The following is a 19,973-nucleotide window of genomic DNA, read 5'->3' on the forward strand; positions in this document are numbered from 1 at the left end:
ATTTGGTACCCAACGACGAGTGAAGAACATTGCACAGTGTAGCCAAAGCCAACAAACCCAAGCTTAAAATGCACACACTCTAAATAGTTTAGCAAGCCTCGTTGTAATAACTCAACTCATTGGAATGCATTTTTTGTTTTTGGTTTACCAGCATTTGCTCCACTGTGCTCTACACTTTATGCAGGGTATCCCAAAGCAAAGGAGAAAACGTTAAAGCTGCGCAGCAAGGGGAGCAGCGCGGCGGCGTCGCTGCTGCTACGATATCGTCACTTGGGCGCATTCCTATTCCTCAGCATAATGTGAGCTTGATTTGCTGGATTCTTCTTGCTGGCCTCTCTTCTCTCCGCGTGGCGCCCTCTTGCGCTCTCATCAACTAAACTCTTGCGCTCTCGCACACACTCGAAATTATTTTGTTGCCGTTCAAAGTTTATTTTCTTTTTTTTTTATTTTTTATTTTTTTTCCAGAAATTTTTCTCAAATATGCGGTCGTTGCTGCTGCTGCTGCTAGGCTGACGTTCTTGGCGGGATTGGCGGGTTCGAGGGTCGTCATGGCCATAACTTGTTGGCTGCTGCAAAGTGTGTGGGGGGAGAACTTTGCGCAACTTCTTCGATTTCTTCAAGTGTATTGCGCTATGCGCGTTATGCTTTGGGGCTCTAAGACCGGTTGTTGTTGTTGTTGTTGTTCTTGTTGCTACGTTCTTGGTCAACATTGTTTCTGTATGTGTGTGCGTGTGTGTGTGTGTGGGGCTGCTGTGGCTTGGAGCCTGTCGAGGCCGCGTCTTTGAAACAAAAAAATATTTTATGCAATTCCTTGAAGGCGATTTTTGTGCTGTAGCTTGTTTTTTGTCGCTCCTTCTCTTTTGCGCAGCTGCTTTTTGTGGAATTGGCGCGCAAAGTAAAAGCTACAAACTGCTATAAAAATACAAAAATACAAAAGCGCAAGCAATTATTACAGGCAGCGTTAGAAATTGAAGCGACAAACGCTGTAAAAAAGCTGTAAAGGGCAAGTTCACCTGGAATTTAACGCACACACAGACACACACTTTGATATGCACGTGTGTGTGTGTGTGTGTAGTTTGTTGGTCCGTTTTTAGTTACGCTTCATTGCCAACGTAGTCGCATATTTTTGTTTTTATTATGACCGAATATTGTTGACCAGTCATGCCCCCAATGCTTGTCACTTTATAGCCCCCCTCCCACTCTCTCACTCAATCAAGCACGACAATAATGTTAATGGACATGGACACTCCTCTCTCTGTCTCTCGCGCTCTCGCTCTCTTGCTCGCATTCTGCTGCGTGGCTGTGGCTGAGGTATTTTTATTACTTTTGTTACACTAACTTACTTCCTATTCGTTTGTATGTTGACGTTGTCGGCATTGAGAGCTTTTGCCGCTCTTATTGTTGTTGTTGTTGTGCTTGCTATTGTTCTTATCTTATTTTCAAAGTCGGACAACAACGTATTGAATGTAAATATGTAAGTGTATAAGCAAACACAAAATACACACACACATGCATATGCATATATGCGCATGTGTGTGTGTGTCTGTGCTCCAACTTTACACTTTACATACTTTGAAGCTTGATTGAGCTTCGTTGATTATTGGCTGCGTGGATTGATTCTTGTTGCTTCAACTTTGACCTTTGTCAGTGTCACGTTTGCTGCCAATTGGAATTTGTCTATGAGTGTGTGTGTTTTCACTGTATGTGTGTGTGTGTGTGACTGGTCCGCTGTCTAATCTGCCTACTTTCACTCCAATTTCAGTCATTGGCATCGGCATCGGCATCTCGGCTCAATTCAATTTATTCGAGCCAAAAACTTTTCTCTAACAACAACACCAGCAGCAGCAATGTTGCTTGAATCAATGGACTGCCAACTGGCGCCATTGAGTGGGTGGTGTAGCAAGGGGGTGAAGTGGCTAAACTGCAATGAAATTTTTCGACTGTTTTTCATTGTTGTTGTTATTGCTGTGACTGCCTTTTTGTGTTGGGGGATTTGCCTTTTTTGGACATTGGCATGCAGCGTGTTTGTTGCTGTTGTTGTTATTGTTGTATGGCCCAAGCAACAGCAAACAAACAAACAAAAAAAAAAGCAGCACGCAGCAAAAGAAAAAAAAAAAAAGCTGCCTTCTGAAATGTGTTCTAAATAAATTCCAGAGAATCGAACTTGAAAGTTAGCGAGGAGAGCGTGAGCAACAGCGTGAGGCTCAAAACTGTATTAAACGCAATGTAAGCAACATTATATTGCATTAGTAGTACTTACTAATTTTATTATTTTATTTTTATCAATTATTTTGTAAGCCGTGTCACGCACTCATCGCTAATTTGCTTATGGGGGCGCAGATGTACAAGAGTGCAGCCTCGGCAATACAAATTCTGCGCTTCGCAATGCGATTGCAATCTTTAGCATCGTCATCAGCAGCAGCAGCGCAGCAACAACAACAATAAAGAACAAGCGGCACGGGACTTGAGCGCAAAGCAAAAGCAGCGCAGCATTGCGTTTGGCAGCGACGCCAGCGTCGCGCGTGCGCAGTCTCAACGGATGTCTGGGCAAATGTTTTTTCTCTTCTTCTTCTTCTTCTTCTTGCTGTTGTTGTTGTTGTAGTTGCTTACCTGTTTGCAGGCTTACAGCTTTCATGCGCTCTCTTAGCACATTGCGCGCTCTCTCTTGCTCTGTCACTCTCTCTGGATGTGTAAAAATTGAAAAAATCAACCAATTGCCGTACAGTAGCTGCTATGTGTGGTGTTGTTGTTTTTGCTTTTTTTTATGCTTTTAATGAGCGTTTATATTGCAGATGGCCACATGGAACTCGCGGTAGCTGCGAGAGCCGCAGGATTGGCATACCAACTGTATGTTGTTTTTTTTTAGTGTTTTTGTTTTTGCGGTTTGAACTTGCACCCAAAGCTTTGGTTCCCATGTATGCATGTGTGTGTGTGCGTGTGTTTGCATATTTATGTTTGTCTGCGCTTTTGTTATAGTAAAACTACAAAAAATATAAAACACTTGTATAAATAACTCAATGCGCTCATAATAGTTTTGATTGTCATGTTGATGATACCTGGTGGGGATTTCTGCCTGCTACAACAATAAAGAGCAACTAACTAAGAATGGCTAAGAATGTGGCGATAAAAAGTTTATTAGCTAATTTCAGTCAATCAGACTATAAAGGCCAAATGTGTAAATACCCTTTACTATTATAAACCCGCTATTATTTATGAATGATTGAATTTTGTATATAGCGCACTAACTGTTTAAGTCAAGTCTTGAAACAATTTCACAAGCAGTGACAAAACTATGCCAAGATAATATGGGGGGCTACCAAAATTCTTGTTGCCAATTGTTTGCAATGTTATCTTGATAACAAAAGTTTCGCATACCTTGCAGCTCAATTTACAAGTATAAATATTTGCTAAACATTTTATTATGCAGAATGTAAACAAGACTTTATATAATGTTTTTCTATGGCGGCGACTTTTTGGGCTAACGAAAAATATGAATAATAAAAAATATGCAGCTGACAGCTGTGTGCTGATGATGTTGATGAACTTGGAATTTCTATTACATATACGTGGCGTAGATTGGGCCAACGAGTCGCATGATTAATATCAAAAACAAAAGGAAAAAGTATGTGAAAATAAATAAACAATTTGTAGACAAACTTTTTGCAGATAAGGAGGCAAAGTAACTCATGACGCATTTGGTCGACCAATTTCGCTGATAAGCTAATGCAGCAAAAGGGGTGCGGGGGCTTTTGTGCCAAATTGTCAAAGTCAAGATACGGAGAGTTACGAGTTGTCAAGTATCTTGTTGAGCTAATTAGCCAACGCATTGTCAGCAGATATATTTTTATGCATTATTAATTTATAAAATCGAAAATCGAATGAAAACCTGTATGATATTTAAATCGTGGGAGCCAAAAGCATATGTAATGCCAAGATACAGCTACAGATACAGATACATGCTGTTGTAGCTAGTAGATACATAAGTAAACGTGCGCTCCGCTCGTTTCGTTTCGTTGATAAATATTTGAGTTTTGCATGCCAGCGCGATGAGTTCAACCTTATGTGAAGTTGTTGCTGTTGACGCTCATTTAATTTCTAAACATTTATCAACAAATATTTGGCGGCTTATCAACAATAACAACAACAACAAAAACGACGGCGACGACTAGACCAAAGTGTAAAATCTAGCCTTAGTCTGACCCCTCAGCTGATCTGCTGTAGATACATATGTATCTATTTATCTTTGCCCCCCCTCTTCAAGCTCAGATACTTGCTAATTTCATATCTGTGTCAAATTTTTACACAACTTTTGCTCTTCGGTTTCTTGCTAATTGAGTGTGGGCTGCAAAAACGTGGAAAAAGACTTTTAAGCTAGACTGTAAGCCAATTGATAAATCTATATAGAGCATGCATTGTTTAAATAAAATAAATAATTGAAATTACGCTACAATTGGCTAAGGACACGCCCTTGAGCTGACTCAGCTGTTGCTTAATTTGTTTTGACCCATTAGCTGCCATGACAACCGAAAAAAAAATAACCGGAAGGCCAACTCTAGGCCTGGCAGCGATTATTAGACCGCAGTCAGGCAAAAGGATTTTACAATTAAAAAATACCGAAAAAAACAAAAGGTGTGTACAAATTATGGGCATAGAAAAATTAGATGGCAAAGCAGACAAAATAAAATAAATGCAAGACTAAGAAAAAAAGGCAAAACCACAAAAACTAAAACCAAGAGGCTCGAAGCGCAGGAAGCAAAAAAAACAACAAAAAGAAGAAGAAGCAACAGCAGCAGCATATTTTGTAGCCGCATCCGGTTTTAAAATTCCAGAGATTGAAAGAGAGCAGCAGAGAAAGAGAGAGAGAGAGAGAGAACTGAAGCTGCGACTGTGGAATTCAAACACTTGAGAAATTAACAAACGTAGCCGCAAACTTGGCAAACTTGGCGTTCCCCCCAAGGACGTGCAACAGCAACCGCCGCACGGCCCGCCCCTTGCTTGTGCCCTCAAGCGAAAATGTCGACAGCGCTTGCCGCCTTGGAGCTGCAATATTTTAGAGCCGCCTCGCTTTATCGTTGTCGCAGCTATGAAGAATGCGCAGCACTCTGCAACATTTTGCTGCAAACTGGCCATGAGCACAATGTCCAAATGTTTGCGGTCAGCGAGAGCGCCGAGAACGACGAACAGCAGGAGCAGCAGCAGTCCAACAGCAGATACGGTAGCAATTTGCAGCGCATTGTGCCTCAGAGGCAGCGACGTGGACAGCAGGCAGCTGCGGGGCAAGGAGCAGCAGCTGCTGCCATGCCCACCTGGCTGATGGAGGGAGTGTGGCAATTAAAAATGCGTGCGCTCACCCAGCGCGTCTACCTGGATGATTTGGAGGTGGAGGATGCTGCATCGGCAGGTAATAAATAAAAAGAAAACATTTGGAAATTATTTGAGCATTGCAGTTTATTTCAAATATACAAACTAAATTATTCAAATATATATTGACAGCTTAAATAATGTTGATCGTTATCGATTTTATTTATCGAAATTGCAGTCAATGAAGAAGTGGAATTTGAACGAATTGCCACAGCGGCGCGACCTGGCAGCAGCATTAAGACCGCCTTTGTGCCACGCCCCAGCACAAGTCAACGGCGACCACCAACAGCAGCAGCAGCAGCAACAGCAACTTCGACCCATTCAAGCGATGGACGTCTGAGCAGCGCCAGGCCAAGCTCAGCCATGGCGCGTCCTGGCAGCGCTTTAAGTCGTCCCGGCTCCTCGTTGGGCGCACGTCCAGCCTCACGCTGCGGCACTGCATCACGCGTGCGTGCCACATCCGCTGCAGCGTTTAATGTAGGCGATGCCACCAACACATTATATCAAGCCTCACGCTTGAATCCCACAATTTACGCCGAGCGCGAGACTATAGTGAAGGCGCTGTTTCAGTTTCTCTACTACCATGAGGCGGATGTGGCCAAGGCGTATTCACTCTGCCAGGCGGTGGTCGAAGTGCAACGTCAACGCGGCGTGCCTGGCGCACTGGCCACGCCCACGCGCACGGATTGGTGGTGGCAGCAGCAAACTGGACGTTGTCTGCTGGCGCTGCACTATCCAAGACGTGCGGAGCCGCTGCTGCAGCAATCGCTGGCAGCATTTCCACATCCGGATACATATTTGCTGCTCTCGCGTTTGTATCAGCGCCTGCGTCAGCCGGAGCGCGCCTTGACGCTTATAGGCGAAGCCTTGGAGCGTCATCCATTCGATGTGGTTTATCGCCTGGAGCAGGCACGCATACATGAGAACATGTTGCAACAGCCGGAGGCACTGCAGCTTTATCGTCTGGCCGCCAAGCTGCAGCCCATTAACATCGAAGCGCTGGCCAGCATCGCTGTGGGCTACTTCTACGACAACAATCCGGAGCTGGCTCTGATGTATTATCGCCGCATACTCTCGCTGGGCGTGCATACGGCGGAGCTGTATTGCAACATTGCCTTGTGCTGTCTCTACGGCGGACAAATTGAGCTGGTGCTGCCTTGTTTCCAACGCGCCTTGGTGCTGGCCACGCAGCCTGAACAAAAGTCGGACATTTGGTATAATCTTAGCTTTGTGGCTGTCACCTCGGGCGACTTTAAGCTTGCCAAGCGTTGCCTGCAGCTTTGCCTAACGGCAGATGCAAGCGACGGCGCTGCGCTGAACAATCTGGCGGTGCTGGCGGCACAGGCTGGTGACATAATGGGTGCCAAGTCGTTTCTAAATGCTGCTAAGGATGTGCTGCCGGAGACGAGTGAAGTGCAGTCCAATCTGCAGTATATGGATTTGCATTATAAGCTTTAATGGAATAAAAACTATAATGAAACTTCATGTGGCTTTTTGCTTAAGGTCTTTGGAGCCAGTCATAAATCTCCGGAAAACCCACTTTGGTCACCGCGCTGGCCTCAACTATTTGCACCTGTTGGCGTATTTGCTTCTGCAGCTTCGACATCTGCAGCATGAGCAGCGCTTCATTGCGCATCTGGCGATAGGAGTAGTCCATTTTAGTCAGCACCAACAAGATCTTCACTTTTTGCAGCCTCGGTTCCGTTAAAATGGAGTAGAACAGAACGCCTGCAACATAAGCTTGTTAGTAAATTGCCTGACTTGCATGGCTAAGCTCACCCGCTGCGGAGATCTGACAAAGATTGGATGCGTCTACAACATAGATAAGCTTTTTGATATCCTCAAAGTATTGCCGCCAAAGTGGAGCCATGCTGCCGCCTATTTCCAGCACTTGTATGCTCTTGGGCAGATGCTTCGACGCCGTCGTCGTTGTGGGCGCATTTGGGTTGCTCGGCTTCTGCTTTTCCGGAAAGTGTATGCTATAAATGCCTGTCCCTATGGTAGGCATGGAATAGCTGGTTTCATCTATAGATTCTGGCTCCTGCAGCGCTTTGAGTAAATGCGTTTTGCCTGCCCGTTTGGGACCCAAGCAGATGCAGGACATCATTATTAAAAGCACAATCGATTAAATAAAACTGTGCGCCATGACAACATATTTAAAATTTAACTAGCGCCAGCTAGCGGTCAACTTTGTAGCTGAAAAGTATTTTAAAGTACTTTGTATTGGCCAGAGCGGGTTAGTGTTGGTTGTCAACACTGTCACTCAAATGAGCAAGCAAAATTTTTGTTTTGATTTTGAAAGCGCTTTAAGTTTTGTTAAAAATGTGCGAATTTGTAACAAAAGACGATGTGGGCTTTAATAAGCAATTTGTGGCAGATATATGTGGCATTAAAACTGAATTTGTGTATCACAACTTTGCCAACAAGTGGATGTTGTTCATAACACAGCTGGGCAAGCTGCCGGCGCTCTACAATGTGGCGTTCGATGTAAAGCGCGATGAACGCGTTATACCCTATCTGCATGGACCCATAGACAACCCAGAGCAACATGTATCCGTGCCCGTAACTATGAACTGCTGCCTGGGCAGGGATACAGATGAAATGCGCGGCGCCATACAGTTTCTGGTAAACAAAACAGGACTCAGCAAATGCCCCAAGGAGGTCATGATTGCGCTAGGACTCAAGCAGCTGGAGCGTGATGAGCTACAAGCAGTGGCCAAAGTGCTGCAGGAAATGATATTTTAGCTTGTAAACATAGAACTAAACTAATATAAAACAATGCACAACAATGTTTAGTGTTCTTTTTTAGTAAAAATTTATATTTTCACGCATTTGTACATTAAAACGTGTACGAATTTGAGAAAACAAAACTTCACATCACTACAGCAGCTGGAGGTTGTAGGTGACTGCTTAGTCGAACAGACCAAAGCCCATGTCATCGTCGGAGACATCAGATTCCTCCTCCTTCTTCTTGTCCTCCTTCTTGGCCTCAGCGGCGGGCGCATCAGCGGCAGCGGGGGCAGCAGCACCGCCAGCTGGAGCAGCGCCAACACCGGATCCAATGTTGGTGATCAAGTCCTTGACATTGATGCCCTCCAAAGCCTTGGCGAAGAGACCTGGCCAGTAGGGTTCCACCTCAACATTGGCGGCCTTCAGAATGGTTGAGATTTTCTCACCCTAAAATTAAAAACAAACAAATATTATTAACAAACACTTCACCATGCACAAAACTACAAGTTCACTTAGTAGTTTTTACTCTTTTATTGAGGATTACAGCTATATTTGCTGATTTGTTTTGAGATTGTTTTCGGCATTATTTTTAACACTTACAGTAACGGCGACATCATCATCAACCAGAATGAGGGAGGCGTAGACGCAAGCGAGCTCAGCTTTGGTAGACATATTATAACTTTGGGCTTAATTAATAATTGGTGCAAGTTGCCAAAAATTAATGTTTTAAATAATTGGCCTTAGCTCGAAAGAGAACAAGCACACTGGACAAAATCCTAAACCGGAAAGAACGTAAGAAGCAAAGTTGGCTGCGCTCCCTAACACTTGTTGCTGTGAATGGCAAAAATTTATGACTAGCGGTCTCACTTTACTAGTTAGCTGTCAGAACGTTGCCTGTTTATAATGAAATTAAACAATAATCTTAAAATCCACATATTTAGAAAATTTCTAAAATGAGTTTATACAAATTTACAACATAAATAATTTTATGTATGTATTTATAAATATTTTTGCATATATTTTCCAGAAAAATTCCAGCTGTTTTTTTTAGCAGCACTATTTGCTTGTCTGAATGGCAAAATTGGATTTCTACCTTAATTCGACAACTTGCAGCACTACACAAAAACGTAAACAAACTACATTATATTTACAATTGCTTCAATTGCTTTTTTATTTTATTTGTAAGCATAACGATCAACAGAGTGTTCGAACCAACCACGAAAAGCAACTTTTATTCATACGATTTTGTTTCATTTTTGTTTCGGCGGCTTGCGTAGTTCGACAACTTACAACACTGAAGAACATAAACAATAAAGGCGCCGAAATGAAGCAAGTCGAAACTAAACAAGAAATGGAGCAAGCAGAAATTAAACAAGAAATGGAGCAAGCAGATATTAATCAAGAAATGGAGCAAGTAGAAATTAAACAAGAAAACATAACTATCGTGGAAACTAAGGAAAATGTGGAGCCACCAAATAAGATAAACTCATTAAAATCATTGGGACCCTTCATAGCAGCACGAGACAACAGTAAAAATACGGTTTATTTAAGTGATGTGCCTGATGTTTGCAAAGAAAAGCCTTGCATGCTGGGCGTTGATGAAGCTGGTCGTGGTCCAGTGTTGGGACCAATGGTCTACGGCATAGCCTACTGTCCGCTGGAAAGCAAACAAGTGCTAGAAGACTTGGGCTGTGCAGACTCAAAACAGCTGAACGAGGAGAAACGTGACTCAATCTTTGATGAGCTCAATACCTTGGACTATGCCACCAGCTGCGTTGGCTGGGCGGTGGAAATAATATCACCCAATGTTATTAGCAGCAGCATGTTCAGACGCACCAAGTGCTCATTGAATGAAGTGTCTATGGATTCAGCCATGGGCTTAATACAGCAGGCAATTGATGCGGGCGTCAACATAGCTGAAGTTTATGTGGACACAGTGGGCCCACCAGAGAAGTATCAGGAGAAGTTGCTCAAGCGCTTCCCCAACTTTAAGATTACTGTTGCCAAGAAGGCCGATTCCACTTATCCCATTGTATCGGCGGCTAGTATCTGCGCTAAGGTTACACGCGATCATGCGTTGAAGGTCTGGAAGTTCCCCGAAGGCCTTTTCATCAAAGATAATGCTTTTGGCAGCGGCTATCCAGGTGATCCCGTAACCAAGCGTTTTCTTACAGAGCAAATTGATGCGGTCTTTGGGTACCCACGTCTGGTGCGCTTCAGCTGGTCCACGGCGGAAAATGCGCTGGCAGATAAAGCTTACAACATGGAGTTTGATGAACCGGACTCCGAGAAACCCAAATATGCCGGCACTAAGCTGACCAAGTTCTTTAAGGAAACTACTAAAACTGGCGAAGTGAAGCGTGTGGAGTGCCGACTGTTTAGGGAGTGTCATCTAGATAATGTTGTGGACTTTTAGTTCTTAAGACTGATATTTAATTATAATTAATAAAATATATCTTAATGCAACCAAATATAAAAGTACACAGTGCTTTAATGGATTCTTATTAAGATTTTCAGGTGTATTTCTTAAGACATATCAAAACAGCACAACTCTATGAACTTTATATATATCTTTATATCTTTAATTTTTATAGCTTATCTGTCGCAATCCATTATCATTATCAATATTGGGGGATTATTACACACTAGATTTTGGGGGCTGAGGAGGTGGCAGTTACACTGTATTGAATGTATGCGGTGACGGTTATTTAACGTATGTGGGATAGCGCTTCCAATCCTGGCGACTAACTCTTCCATGCATTTTGTACATATGCTCAATGATGGAAGGAGGGGTGAGGGGTCTTAACAATTAAACTAGCGTTGTGTAAACTTTACGGAACGACAAACAAAATGCAAAAAGTTACGGTTTGTATATAAAAAATGTATGCTTAGAAACATTTGGAGCTTAAGGCTAAGAGAGCAAGCGGAACGCCAAGAGTTCAGCGCTTGACAAAAAGAGGATTAAGGGGAGGAGGGACTGTTAAACATAAAGCGAAAGCGTTTAATTAATAAACATAACCTAAAAGTTGCTGCTGCTGCTGGTTGTTGTTGCTGATCGGAGTAGCGGGTTCCACCGTCGATCAGAACTTCCTCAGATCCAAGACAAAAACGCTGCCGTCGGAAGCACTGGCGCCCACCTTGGTGCCCTTAGAGTTCCAGCAAACCTCAAAGATGCCACCGGTGCCCTTATAGCTATGCACCAGCTGTCCCGTCTGAGTGCTCCAGATATGCACACACTTGTCAAAGCTGCCCGAGGCCAGATGCTTGCCATCCGGACTGAAGGCAACGGAATAAACTGGTTCCGTATGCTTGGTTAATGTGTGAATGCAGCTGCCTCGTTCCACATCCCACAGTCGCACTGTGGAATCGAACGACGCCGAGGCAAGTATCAAATTTGTATTGGGATTGTTGGTGCCTGGACCAGTGGGTGACCATTTTATCGTATATATCTCCTTGGAATGCGCCTGCAGATCATGACAGCAACGGTCTCGCGACATGCTCCAGATCTTCAGTGTCATATCATCTGAGCAGGAGGCCAGCAACATGCCTTGGGGACACCATTTAATGGCGTTCACCTCGTTTGTATGCCCGCGAAACGTCTTAATGGGCTCATTCATGCCCAGACGACACACATGTATGCGCTGATCTGTGCTGCAGCTGGCAAACGATTGATTCGACTGCCAATCCACATCCAACGCGGGCGCACTATGAAATGCAAACTGTTGCGTACACTGACCCGTCGACGCATCCCATATAATGGTGGTTTTATCCACGCCCGCTGAGAGTATATAATTGCCGCTCTTGTTCCACTTCAGCGCAAATATGGGACCTTTGTGCTGACCCAGCGTGGAAGCCAATCTGCCGTCTGTCTTCCAAATACGCGCATAACCATCGTAACTGCCAGTGGCCAACAAGGAGCCGTCGCACTGCAAAAGTAACCAATATTAATTTTTTCTGTTTACTATTATTTACTTTTACTTACATTCCAGTCCAGCGATGTGACATCCTTGTTGCTGGGCACTTCGGCGCCACCTTTTTGTATGCAGTGCCGCAACACAAGCTGATTGGAATTCGCATTTGCATCCGACATATCCCAAATGCGTGCTGTACTATCGCCAGAGCCACTGGCCAAAAGATCCCTACTGGGGTTCCAGGCACAGATGAACACTTCACTCTCGTGTCCACGCAGAACTCGCGCCTTGCTCTCGGGTATCTCTATGCTTTGATCAATTTCCATGGCCTCGACACTGCCGGCACCACTGGTGCTGCCAGGTGTGCCGCTGCCAGCGTTGCTGCCAACGCCTCCACTACTGGAGGTGGTGCTGCTGGCCACAGCACTTTGTGCTGCCGCAGGACACGTAGACTGCACATTGTTGGCGCCCACGCGTGGCGCTCCATTACCACCGGTAGCGCCCGTTGTAGCCTTGGCTGCTGTAGGCGCTGCTGCTGCTGCTGTAACATCCGCAGAGCTTGGAGGGACAGCGGGCGTGGACTGCTCTACGCTGCTTGAGTTGCTATTGCCATTGGTGGATGTAGATGAGGCGGCATCGTCTGTGCTGCTGGCATTTGTATTGCCTGTGCTGGTGGCATTGCCGACTTCGCTCTTTTTCGCTGCGCCTGTGTTGGCGTTAACTCCACTTGCTGTGTCTGCATTTCCGCTGTTTGCTGCTCCCGCCGTCGCAGTAGCGTTGCTGGTTGCATTTGCAACTGAGCCGGTTGCATTAGTAATGCCGCCGACCGTAACGCTGGCATTGGAGCTTCCATTGCCACTGGAATCCACTTCACTGGATTCCCCGCCACTGTTTGTGGGCGTGCTGGTTCCGGTATTTGTGGTGGAGTTTTTGGCAGCATTGCCTGCTGCTACTGCATTACCTGTGCCCGGCTCTATTTTAATTTCCGTTTTAACATTGCTGTTGGTATTGCCAGCTCCTGTCGCATTGGTATCACCACCAGGCTTTCCTGGCTCCGTTTTAATTGTGGGCTTGGGCGGCTTAGCCTCTGGCATTACCGCATCTATCAGACTTAGACCTTCAATGGGACGCGCTACCTCGCCATCTTCGGTCACGCTCCACTCAACTTCAGTATACAACAAACCCTTCTGCAGTATGGTTAATAATGCAGCAGGCGGTACTAAGGCGCCATTGATATTGCTTTGCGAGATGTGCGATTCAATGCCAAACACATAGGCAGAGTGCTTAAAACCTGAAGCAAGATAGCGGTTTAGCATGCTTAGTGCCGGCAGCTTGGACGTACGTACCTGACTCTTGTAGATATCGGAAAACTAAAAAGTTGACCTCGTCGCTGGAGAAACTCATGTTGACGCGCCACTCCCTTGGCTGCGGCTGCTCCTCGCGTTGTTTTTGTTTTTTCTTCCTATTGATTCCTCGCAAAAACTCCCTTGACAACTTTAGGCTGACTACGTTGCCAGAGCTGTAAGAAAACACACGAAACCTCTTGGCAGTAGATCAAGCGGCAATTGTTCGCACACTCAATGTGTTTGCATTTTATATTGCTGGCAAAATTCACGAATTTATAAATCGTCTACGGACACGGCATATGCAACGCTAAAATGGCGGAACTAGTGTTAGAAAACGGTTGTGCGGCAGTATCGATGCCAAGTACACGGCAGTTGATGATGCTCCAGCTAAATCTAGCGATTTTTTACTGAGCCGATTTCGGTTTATCTCATTTTTGTAATGCTAAGAGTTACATATTAGAAAAAGTAAGGTCTGCTTTAAATAATTAAAATTTAGTACTGCAATTAAATCTTTATGGAATATATGTAGAACATTCTGAGTTATATCATTGGCATGTCTGTAGGCATTTTATATATTTTATACGCTTCCTTATGCAAAATTGCGCTCGATTCGATGCATGTCACATACCACATAGCTCAGAGTAATTAAATTCATAGCTAATAAAATAGTTGATGTGTTAACTTTCTTGATACTGTTGTGTATCGATACTTTAATGCTCGCGCTTTTGCAGCACTTGCAATTTGAGTTGAGCACGTTTTATAGCACTGGGTCCGCTAGATGGCTGTTTTGCTTGGAGAGAAGAGTAGAGGAAAAATCAATAGAAATTTTCTTTCGTGAAATGCCTGCCAGCTCTGGTTGTTTGCGTTAGTTAACAATTAATAACAGCAATCAACAGCAATTCGAAATAATACATGGATTACATAAAGTAATAAACTGGCAAAAGGAACTCGAATAACGCGGACAACACCCCAAAGAAATATCAAAAAAACCGTGAGAAAAGCAAACGAAACTACATAAATTCCAGCAAACTCTGCCAATTCACACACACACACACGCACGCAAAGAGAGGCCAACAATTTTTTTTTGGTGGCAGAGCTTTAGTTAAAGTAAGCAGCAGCAACTATATCTGATATCGTTTGTCATAATTCAGTTGCTTGAGTTTATAACAATTTTTATTACGGGTGCCTGCGGTTTGTGCAAATAAACGACTTCGTCATCTTGCGGCGCTGCTACCGTCGTCGGCCCATGGAAAGAAGAAAAAATACATACGTGACGTTGACGTCGACAGCGACTGCGACAGAGAGACGTGACATGAACGCGAAATGAGCGCAAGCAACAACAACAACGAGAGTGCTAGTGCATTGAAGCCGGTGTTTCCAAAAATACATTATGTATTTGTTTAAATAATTGTAAAGTGCATTAAATGCTAAGGTCAACATACAACGAAAAGCTTATCAGCTAAGGACGCTGCTGCTCTTATTGTTGTTGCTGCTGCTGCTGCTGCTGCTGCGGAGAGCGAGAGAGAGAAAGTGTGAATAAAAAACAAACGCGCTTGCCAAAAACGAAAAGAGTGGGCGTACTAAAGTGTGAGCGGTGGAGGGGGCGTATTGGCGTTGCCAAAATGTCAAAAGTTCACAATAGCACAATTACAAAAGCATTTTTTATTTATTCTTCGATTGCCAAATAACATAAACTTTCCTTCTCAACAGGTCTGCAACACATTCAAAGAGCAACGACAGCTAAAGAGCAAAGCAAAGCTAAATTCCCAATCAGTCTCAGCATCCGCCTTGCAGCAAGTGGCGACATCGCCGCCCGCTCGTTCGCCTGCCCGCCAGTTATTGTTGTTGTTGTTGCTGCTGCTGCTGCAGTTGCTGCTTGAGCGATAAGAGCGCCGCTTTGATACGTGCGCTCGCAAACAGATTTTTCTTCGCCCCCAAGTTTGTATAAAACTAGCGAAAATTAACAAGCTAACTACCATGGCGCCGGTGCGGGGGGATGGCATGAGAGGCCTAGCGGTATTTATATCGGATATAAGAAACTGTAAGTAAACTGTAGCCCCCAGCTGTAACTATAACTGTAATTTGTGTACGTGTATGTTTATTATATTTAATTTAATTTATCAGCAGCAGCGACTTCTTATCCCCAAAAAGCAAATTCTCTGTATCTCAGTCACACATATACACATTAATGTATTTATATCTGTATAGGGGCGTCAATGTCGCCATTTCTTGTTCAATTACGCGTGGAGCAAACAGTCGCTTGCATAAAGTGAAGCTACGCTATAACGAACAATTTAAACAATTATTGAATAAAGCGGCAAACATTACAATTTAGCATAGCTTGACTGTTTGCATATCACAATTTGTTATTTGTAACCAAAATATTGTGAAGCGCTCTTGCCCATTCGATTTTTATACTAAAGAGTAATTGAGAGGCGCTTGCAGCTGTGGCGGCTTCTAATTGGTGTCCAAAGCTTAGAGAAGAGAGCCAGAGAGTGAGAGTTGTAGTAATCGTGTAAGCTGAGCAAGCAGTTTAGGCTTCCGGTTAAGCTGTCGATCAAATTTATGAGTCATTGAAATGAAATTTAGAAATTTAATTTAGGAACACATTTAACAATTGTAGAACATTAAACATTTTTATTTTTTTTATTACAGGTAAAAGTAAAGAGGCGGAGGTGAAGCGCATAAATAAAGAGTTGGCCAACATACGTAGCAAATTTAAAGGAGATAAAACGCTGGATGGTTATCAGAAGAAGAAATATGTTTGTAAGCTGCTATTCATATTTCTACTGGGGCATGACATTGACTTTGGTCATATGGAGGCGGTCAATTTGCTGTCCTCCAACAAATACTCAGAGAAGCAGATTGTAAGTAAAGCCACAAACAATCAATCAATAAAATCAATCTATTGCTAATTGCATTCGCTACTTTGCAGGGCTATTTGTTCATTTCGGTGCTGGTGAATACGAACAGCGATCTGATACGTTTGATAATTCAGTCGATAAAGAACGACTTGCAGTCACGTAATCCGGTGCATGTGAACCTGGCGCTGCAGTGCATTGCCAACATTGGCAGTCGTGACATGGCCGAGTCGTTCTCGAATGAAATACCCAAGCTGCTGGTCTCGGGCGATACCATGGACGTGGTTAAGCAGTCGGCGGCTTTGTGTCTGCTGCGTCTGTTTCGCTCGTCGCCAGATATTATACCCGGTGGGGAATGGACTTCACGCATCATACATTTGCTCAATGATCAGCATATGGGCGTCGTTACGGCTGCCACTTCGCTGATTGATGCGTTGGTTAAGCGCAATCCGGATGAGTACAAGGGTTGCGTCAACTTGGCCGTATCGCGTCTATCACGCATTGTTACTGCCAGCTATACGGACTTGCAGGATTATACGTATTACTTTGTGCCAGCTCCATGGCTCTCGGTCAAGCTGTTGCGTCTGCTGCAGAACTATAATCCGGTTACCGAGGAGGCCGGCGTACGTGCGCGTCTGAACGAAACGCTCGAGACCATACTCAACAAGGCACAGGAGCCGCCCAAGAGCAAGAAGGTGCAGCATTCGAATGCCAAGAACGCGGTGCTCTTCGAGGCCATCAATCTGATCATACACAGCGATAGCGAGCCGAATCTTCTAGTGCGCGCTTGTAATCAGCTGGGTCAGTTTCTCAGCAATCGCGAAACTAATTTGCGTTATCTAGCGCTGGAGTCCATGTGTCATTTGGCCACGTCGGAGTTCTCGCATGAGGAGGTGAAGAAGCATCAAGAGGTGGTCATATTGTCGATGAAAATGGAAAAGGATGTTTCAGTGCGTCAAATGGCCGTCGATTTGTTGTACGCCATGTGCGATCGCGGCAATGCAGAGGAAATTGTGCAGGAGATGCTCAACTATCTGGAGACAGCTGACTATTCCATACGGGAGGAAATGGTGCTCAAGGTGGCCATTCTTGCTGAGAAATATGCTACGGACTACACTTGGTAAGCGAAATTTGCGTTTGTTTGAGAGTGAGATTGAGTTGTTTTGTTTCTTCTAGGTATGTGGATGTCATTCTGAATCTCATACGCATTGCTGGCGACTATGTATCCGAGGAGGTTTGGTATCGTGTCATACAGATTGTCATTAATCGCGAGGAGGTGCAGGGCTATGCTGCCAAGACGGTATTCGAGGCATTGCAGGCGCCCGCTTGCCACGAGAATATGGTCAAGGTGGGCGGCTATATATTGGGCGAGTTTGGCAATCTTATTGCTGGAGATTCACGCTCGGCGCCGCTGGTGCAGTTCAAGCTGCTGCACTCCAAATATCATCTATGCTCGCCCATGACGCGCGCCTTGCTGCTCTCCACATACATCAAGTTTATCAATCTGTTTCCCGAAATACGCACCAATATCCAAGAGGTGTTCCGTCAGCATAGCAATCTGCGCTCAGCGGATGCGGAGCTGCAGCAACGCGCCAGCGAATATCTGCAGCTGAGCATTGTGGCCTCAACAGATGTGCTGGCCACTGTGTTGGAGGAGATGCCATCATTCCCCGAACGCGAAAGCTCCATACTCGCTGTGCTCAAGAAGAAGAAACCGGGACGCGTGCCTGAGAATGAAATACGTGAATCCAAGAGTCCAGCGCCTACTTCCATAACGCAAAACAATTCGCATGTGAATCACAACAACAAGCTAAATAGCAATGCCAATGCCGATCTGCTGGGCCTCAGCACGCCGCCCGCCAATAATATTAACAATCTGAACAATAGCAATAATTCCACATTGATCGATGTGCTGGGCGATATCTATGGGAACAACAATGCCGCCATCTATAACACCAAAAAGTTTCTGTTTAAAAACAATGGCGTGCTCTTTGAGAATGAAATGCTGCAAATTGGTGTCAAATCGGAGTTTAGACAGAATCTGGGACGTCTAGGACTATTCTATGGCAATAAGACGCAAGTGCCGCTGTCGGTAAGTGCTCGAGCCCAAATATATATATATATCATATGTTGTTTAACATTCCTTTGCCTTGCAGAACTTTAATCCTGTGCTGCAGTGGTCCGCCGAGGAGGCGCTCAAGCTTAATGTGCAAATGAAGGCGGTGGAGCCTACGCTGGAGGCAGGCGCTCAAATCCAACAGCTGCTGACTGCTGAATGCATTGAGGATTACGCTGATGCGCCTACCATTGAGATAAGCTTCCGTTATAATGGCACACAGCAAAAGTTTAGCATTAAATTGCCGCTGAGTGTAAACAAATTCTTTGAACCAACTGAAATGAATGCCGAATCATTCTTTGCGCGCTGGAAAAATCTCAGCGGGTAAGTGCAATGGCTTTTAATACCATCACATATATAAATTATATATTTATTATTTATGTAGCGAACAACAGCGTGCACAGAAAGTTTTTAAGGCTGCGCAGCCTTTGGATTTGGCTGGCGCGCGTAATAAGCTCATGGGCTTTGGCATGCAGCTGCTGGATCAGGTGGATCCAAATCCCGATAATATGGTCTGTGCGGGCATTATACACACACAATCGCAGCAAGTTGGCTGTCTGATGCGCCTGGAGCCCAACAAGCAGGCACAGGTAAGCTTGGACTTCGCTTCAAGTAATCCTGTCATGCTAATTTCATATTTCTTATAGATGTTCCGACTTACTGTACGCGCCAGCAAGGAAACTGTTACACGTGAAATCTGCGATCTGCTCGCGGATCAGTTTTAAGTGAAGCAACAATCAACTGCAACATTTCTACAATGCACAATCCTAAACATCTAGCGAAAAATATCAAAAACAAATGCAAATTGAAAAGTTTAAACCTCGTACCCTAAGTAATGTTGTTCACGCTCTGCCTCTTCTACACTCTACAACAATTTATGTATAACTCTCTTCAAGTTTAACTAGTGCGCCCCGCCCACTTGCATTGTTTTCATATTGTTAAAGGAAATGCGTTTAATTTTTTATATTATCATTTTGCCCCCATTTATATGTAAAACTCTATATATACTTTTTTGTAATTTGCTAGCAAGAGAACTCTTTGTAAATGTTAAGCTCAAAAAGTTCATTAGTTTAAACATAATTAGATTATGTTGTATGACAAAGCAAGTAGCAGTTGGATATTATATATATACATTATAAAAAGAAAAAATTCATGCATACATATACATGCATATACATATACCTAGTATATACATACACACACACACATTGTTGTAATAAATACAGTAAAAATGCAAACAAAACGGCAACAAGAAATTTATAAACAAATTATACATGGAAAACGATTATACATGCATATAAATACACAATTCGTTATATTATTATAAAAAAAAATAATACACAAAATCAATGTTTAGTGTTTTCTTTCTGCATAGAGATTTCCACACAGCAGGCGCAGCAAAATCTCATTAAATGATAGACAAATAATTTACATAACAACAATTTGTTTGCATAACTATATATATATATATATATACATTAAACATTGTTGAACTTTGAACAAACTAAATAATAAATACAACTATGAAACAAATCATACTACATACATATATATATGTTAGAGGACAAACGTTACAAAAAAATTAACCAAAAAATGCAAAAAAAAAAAATGAAAATTATACATATAGCTAAATTTTCAGCGTGTATTA

At 43.7% G+C, this 19,973-nt stretch overlaps 7 protein-coding genes across 8 annotated transcripts; 4 read left to right on the forward strand and 3 right to left on the reverse strand.

Annotated features, from left to right (window-relative positions):
* Positions 1–4,780: 4,780 nt before the first annotated feature.
* Positions 4,781–6,820, forward strand: LOC108602337 (tetratricopeptide repeat protein 8). Its single transcript, XM_017990430.1, has 2 exons — positions 4,781–5,401; positions 5,540–6,820. Exons 1-2 carry the CDS (start codon positions 5,014–5,016, stop codon positions 6,817–6,819), a joined length of 1,668 nt encoding a protein of 555 aa, XP_017845919.1. The 5' UTR covers positions 4,781–5,013; the 3' UTR covers position 6,820.
* Positions 6,821–6,857: 37 nt separating this feature from the next.
* LOC108605734 (ADP-ribosylation factor-like protein 16) lies at positions 6,858–7,468 on the reverse strand. The gene is made up of 2 exons (XM_017995533.1): positions 7,141–7,468; positions 6,858–7,089 (listed from the first exon to the last, which is right to left on the reverse strand). Exons 1-2 carry the CDS (start codon positions 7,466–7,468, stop codon positions 6,860–6,862), a joined length of 558 nt encoding a protein of 185 aa, XP_017851022.1. The 3' UTR covers positions 6,858–6,859.
* Positions 7,469–7,609: 141 nt separating this feature from the next.
* LOC108598713 lies at positions 7,610–8,156 on the forward strand. The gene has a single exon (XM_017985446.1). The coding sequence runs from the start codon at positions 7,684–7,686 to the stop codon at positions 8,104–8,106; it is 423 nt and encodes a 140-aa protein (XP_017840935.1). The 5' UTR covers positions 7,610–7,683; the 3' UTR covers positions 8,107–8,156.
* A 3-nt stretch (positions 8,157–8,159) lies between these two features.
* On the reverse strand, positions 8,160–8,885 carry LOC108598724 (60S acidic ribosomal protein P1). Its single transcript, XM_017985456.2, has 2 exons — positions 8,692–8,885; positions 8,160–8,538 (listed from the first exon to the last, which is right to left on the reverse strand). The coding sequence occupies exons 1-2, from the start codon at positions 8,761–8,763 to the stop codon at positions 8,272–8,274; spliced, it is 339 nt and encodes a 112-aa protein (XP_017840945.1). The 5' UTR covers positions 8,764–8,885; the 3' UTR covers positions 8,160–8,271.
* A 407-nt stretch (positions 8,886–9,292) lies between these two features.
* LOC108603076 (ribonuclease H2 subunit A) lies at positions 9,293–10,513 on the forward strand. Its single transcript, XM_017991559.1, has one exon. The coding sequence runs from the start codon at positions 9,416–9,418 to the stop codon at positions 10,505–10,507; it is 1,092 nt and encodes a 363-aa protein (XP_017847048.1). The 5' UTR covers positions 9,293–9,415; the 3' UTR covers positions 10,508–10,513.
* Positions 10,514–10,613: 100 nt separating this feature from the next.
* LOC108594429 (F-box-like/WD repeat-containing protein ebi) lies at positions 10,614–13,676 on the reverse strand. Its single transcript, XM_017979603.1, has 3 exons — positions 13,349–13,676; positions 12,074–13,293; positions 10,614–12,017 (listed from the first exon to the last, which is right to left on the reverse strand). Exons 1-3 carry the CDS (start codon positions 13,404–13,406, stop codon positions 11,172–11,174), a joined length of 2,124 nt encoding a protein of 707 aa, XP_017835092.1. The 5' UTR covers positions 13,407–13,676; the 3' UTR covers positions 10,614–11,171.
* A 465-nt stretch (positions 13,677–14,141) lies between these two features.
* LOC108607986 (AP-2 complex subunit alpha) lies at positions 14,142–19,472 on the forward strand. Of its 2 annotated transcripts, none has more exons than XM_017999139.2 (8): positions 14,142–14,455; positions 15,059–15,389; positions 16,004–16,215; positions 16,284–17,329; positions 17,386–18,301; positions 18,366–18,649; positions 18,711–18,915; positions 18,973–19,472. In XM_017999139.2, exons 2-8 carry the CDS (start codon positions 15,326–15,328, stop codon positions 19,048–19,050), a joined length of 2,805 nt encoding a protein of 934 aa, XP_017854628.1. In that variant the 5' UTR covers positions 14,142–14,455; positions 15,059–15,325; the 3' UTR covers positions 19,051–19,472. The 2 variants fall into 2 exon arrangements, with proteins under 2 accessions (XP_017854628.1, XP_017854629.1); XM_017999140.2 differs by having other exon boundaries at positions 14,142–14,339.
* The last annotated feature ends 501 nt before the right edge of the window (positions 19,473–19,973 follow it).

This window comes from Drosophila busckii, chromosome 2L, assembly GCF_011750605.1.
Source record: "Drosophila busckii strain San Diego stock center, stock number 13000-0081.31 chromosome 2L, ASM1175060v1, whole genome shotgun sequence".
NCBI lineage: Eukaryota > Metazoa > Arthropoda > Insecta > Diptera > Drosophilidae > Drosophila > Drosophila busckii.

Coding starts and splice junctions, on each gene's coding strand:
- LOC108603076 (XM_017991559.1), top strand. CDS start 9,416: ATGAAGCAAGTCGAAACTAAACAAGAAATGGAGCAAGCAGAAATTAAA.
- LOC108598724 (XM_017985456.2), bottom strand. CDS start 8,763: ATGTCTACCAAAGCTGAGCTCGCTTGCGTCTACGCCTCCCTCATTCTG. Junction 8,539..8,691: donor ATGATGATGTCGCCGTTACT/GTAAGTGTTAAA, acceptor TTTTAATTTTAG/GGTGAGAAAATCTCAACCAT.
- LOC108594429 (XM_017979603.1), bottom strand. CDS start 13,406: ATGAGTTTCTCCAGCGACGAGGTCAACTTTTTAGTTTTCCGATATCTA. Junction 13,294..13,348: donor CCGATATCTACAAGAGTCAG/GTACGTACGTCC, acceptor ATCTTGCTTCAG/GTTTTAAGCACTCTGCCTAT. Junction 12,018..12,073: donor TCACATCGCTGGACTGGAAT/GTAAGTAAAAGT, acceptor TTACTTTTGCAG/TGCGACGGCTCCTTGTTGGC.
- LOC108607986 (XM_017999139.2), top strand. CDS start 15,326: ATGGCGCCGGTGCGGGGGGATGGCATGAGAGGCCTAGCGGTATTTATA. Junction 15,390..16,003: donor TATATCGGATATAAGAAACT/GTAAGTAAACTG, acceptor TTTTTATTACAG/GTAAAAGTAAAGAGGCGGAG. Junction 17,330..17,385: donor TATGCTACGGACTACACTTG/GTAAGCGAAATT, acceptor TGTTTCTTCTAG/GTATGTGGATGTCATTCTGA.
- LOC108598713 (XM_017985446.1), top strand. CDS start 7,684: ATGTGCGAATTTGTAACAAAAGACGATGTGGGCTTTAATAAGCAATTT.
- LOC108602337 (XM_017990430.1), top strand. CDS start 5,014: ATGTCGACAGCGCTTGCCGCCTTGGAGCTGCAATATTTTAGAGCCGCC. Junction 5,402..5,539: donor GGAGGATGCTGCATCGGCAG/GTAATAAATAAA, acceptor TCGAAATTGCAG/TCAATGAAGAAGTGGAATTT.
- LOC108605734 (XM_017995533.1), bottom strand. CDS start 7,468: ATGATGTCCTGCATCTGCTTGGGTCCCAAACGGGCAGGCAAAACGCAT. Junction 7,090..7,140: donor TTGTCAGATCTCCGCAGCGG/GTGAGCTTAGCC, acceptor CTTATGTTGCAG/GCGTTCTGTTCTACTCCATT.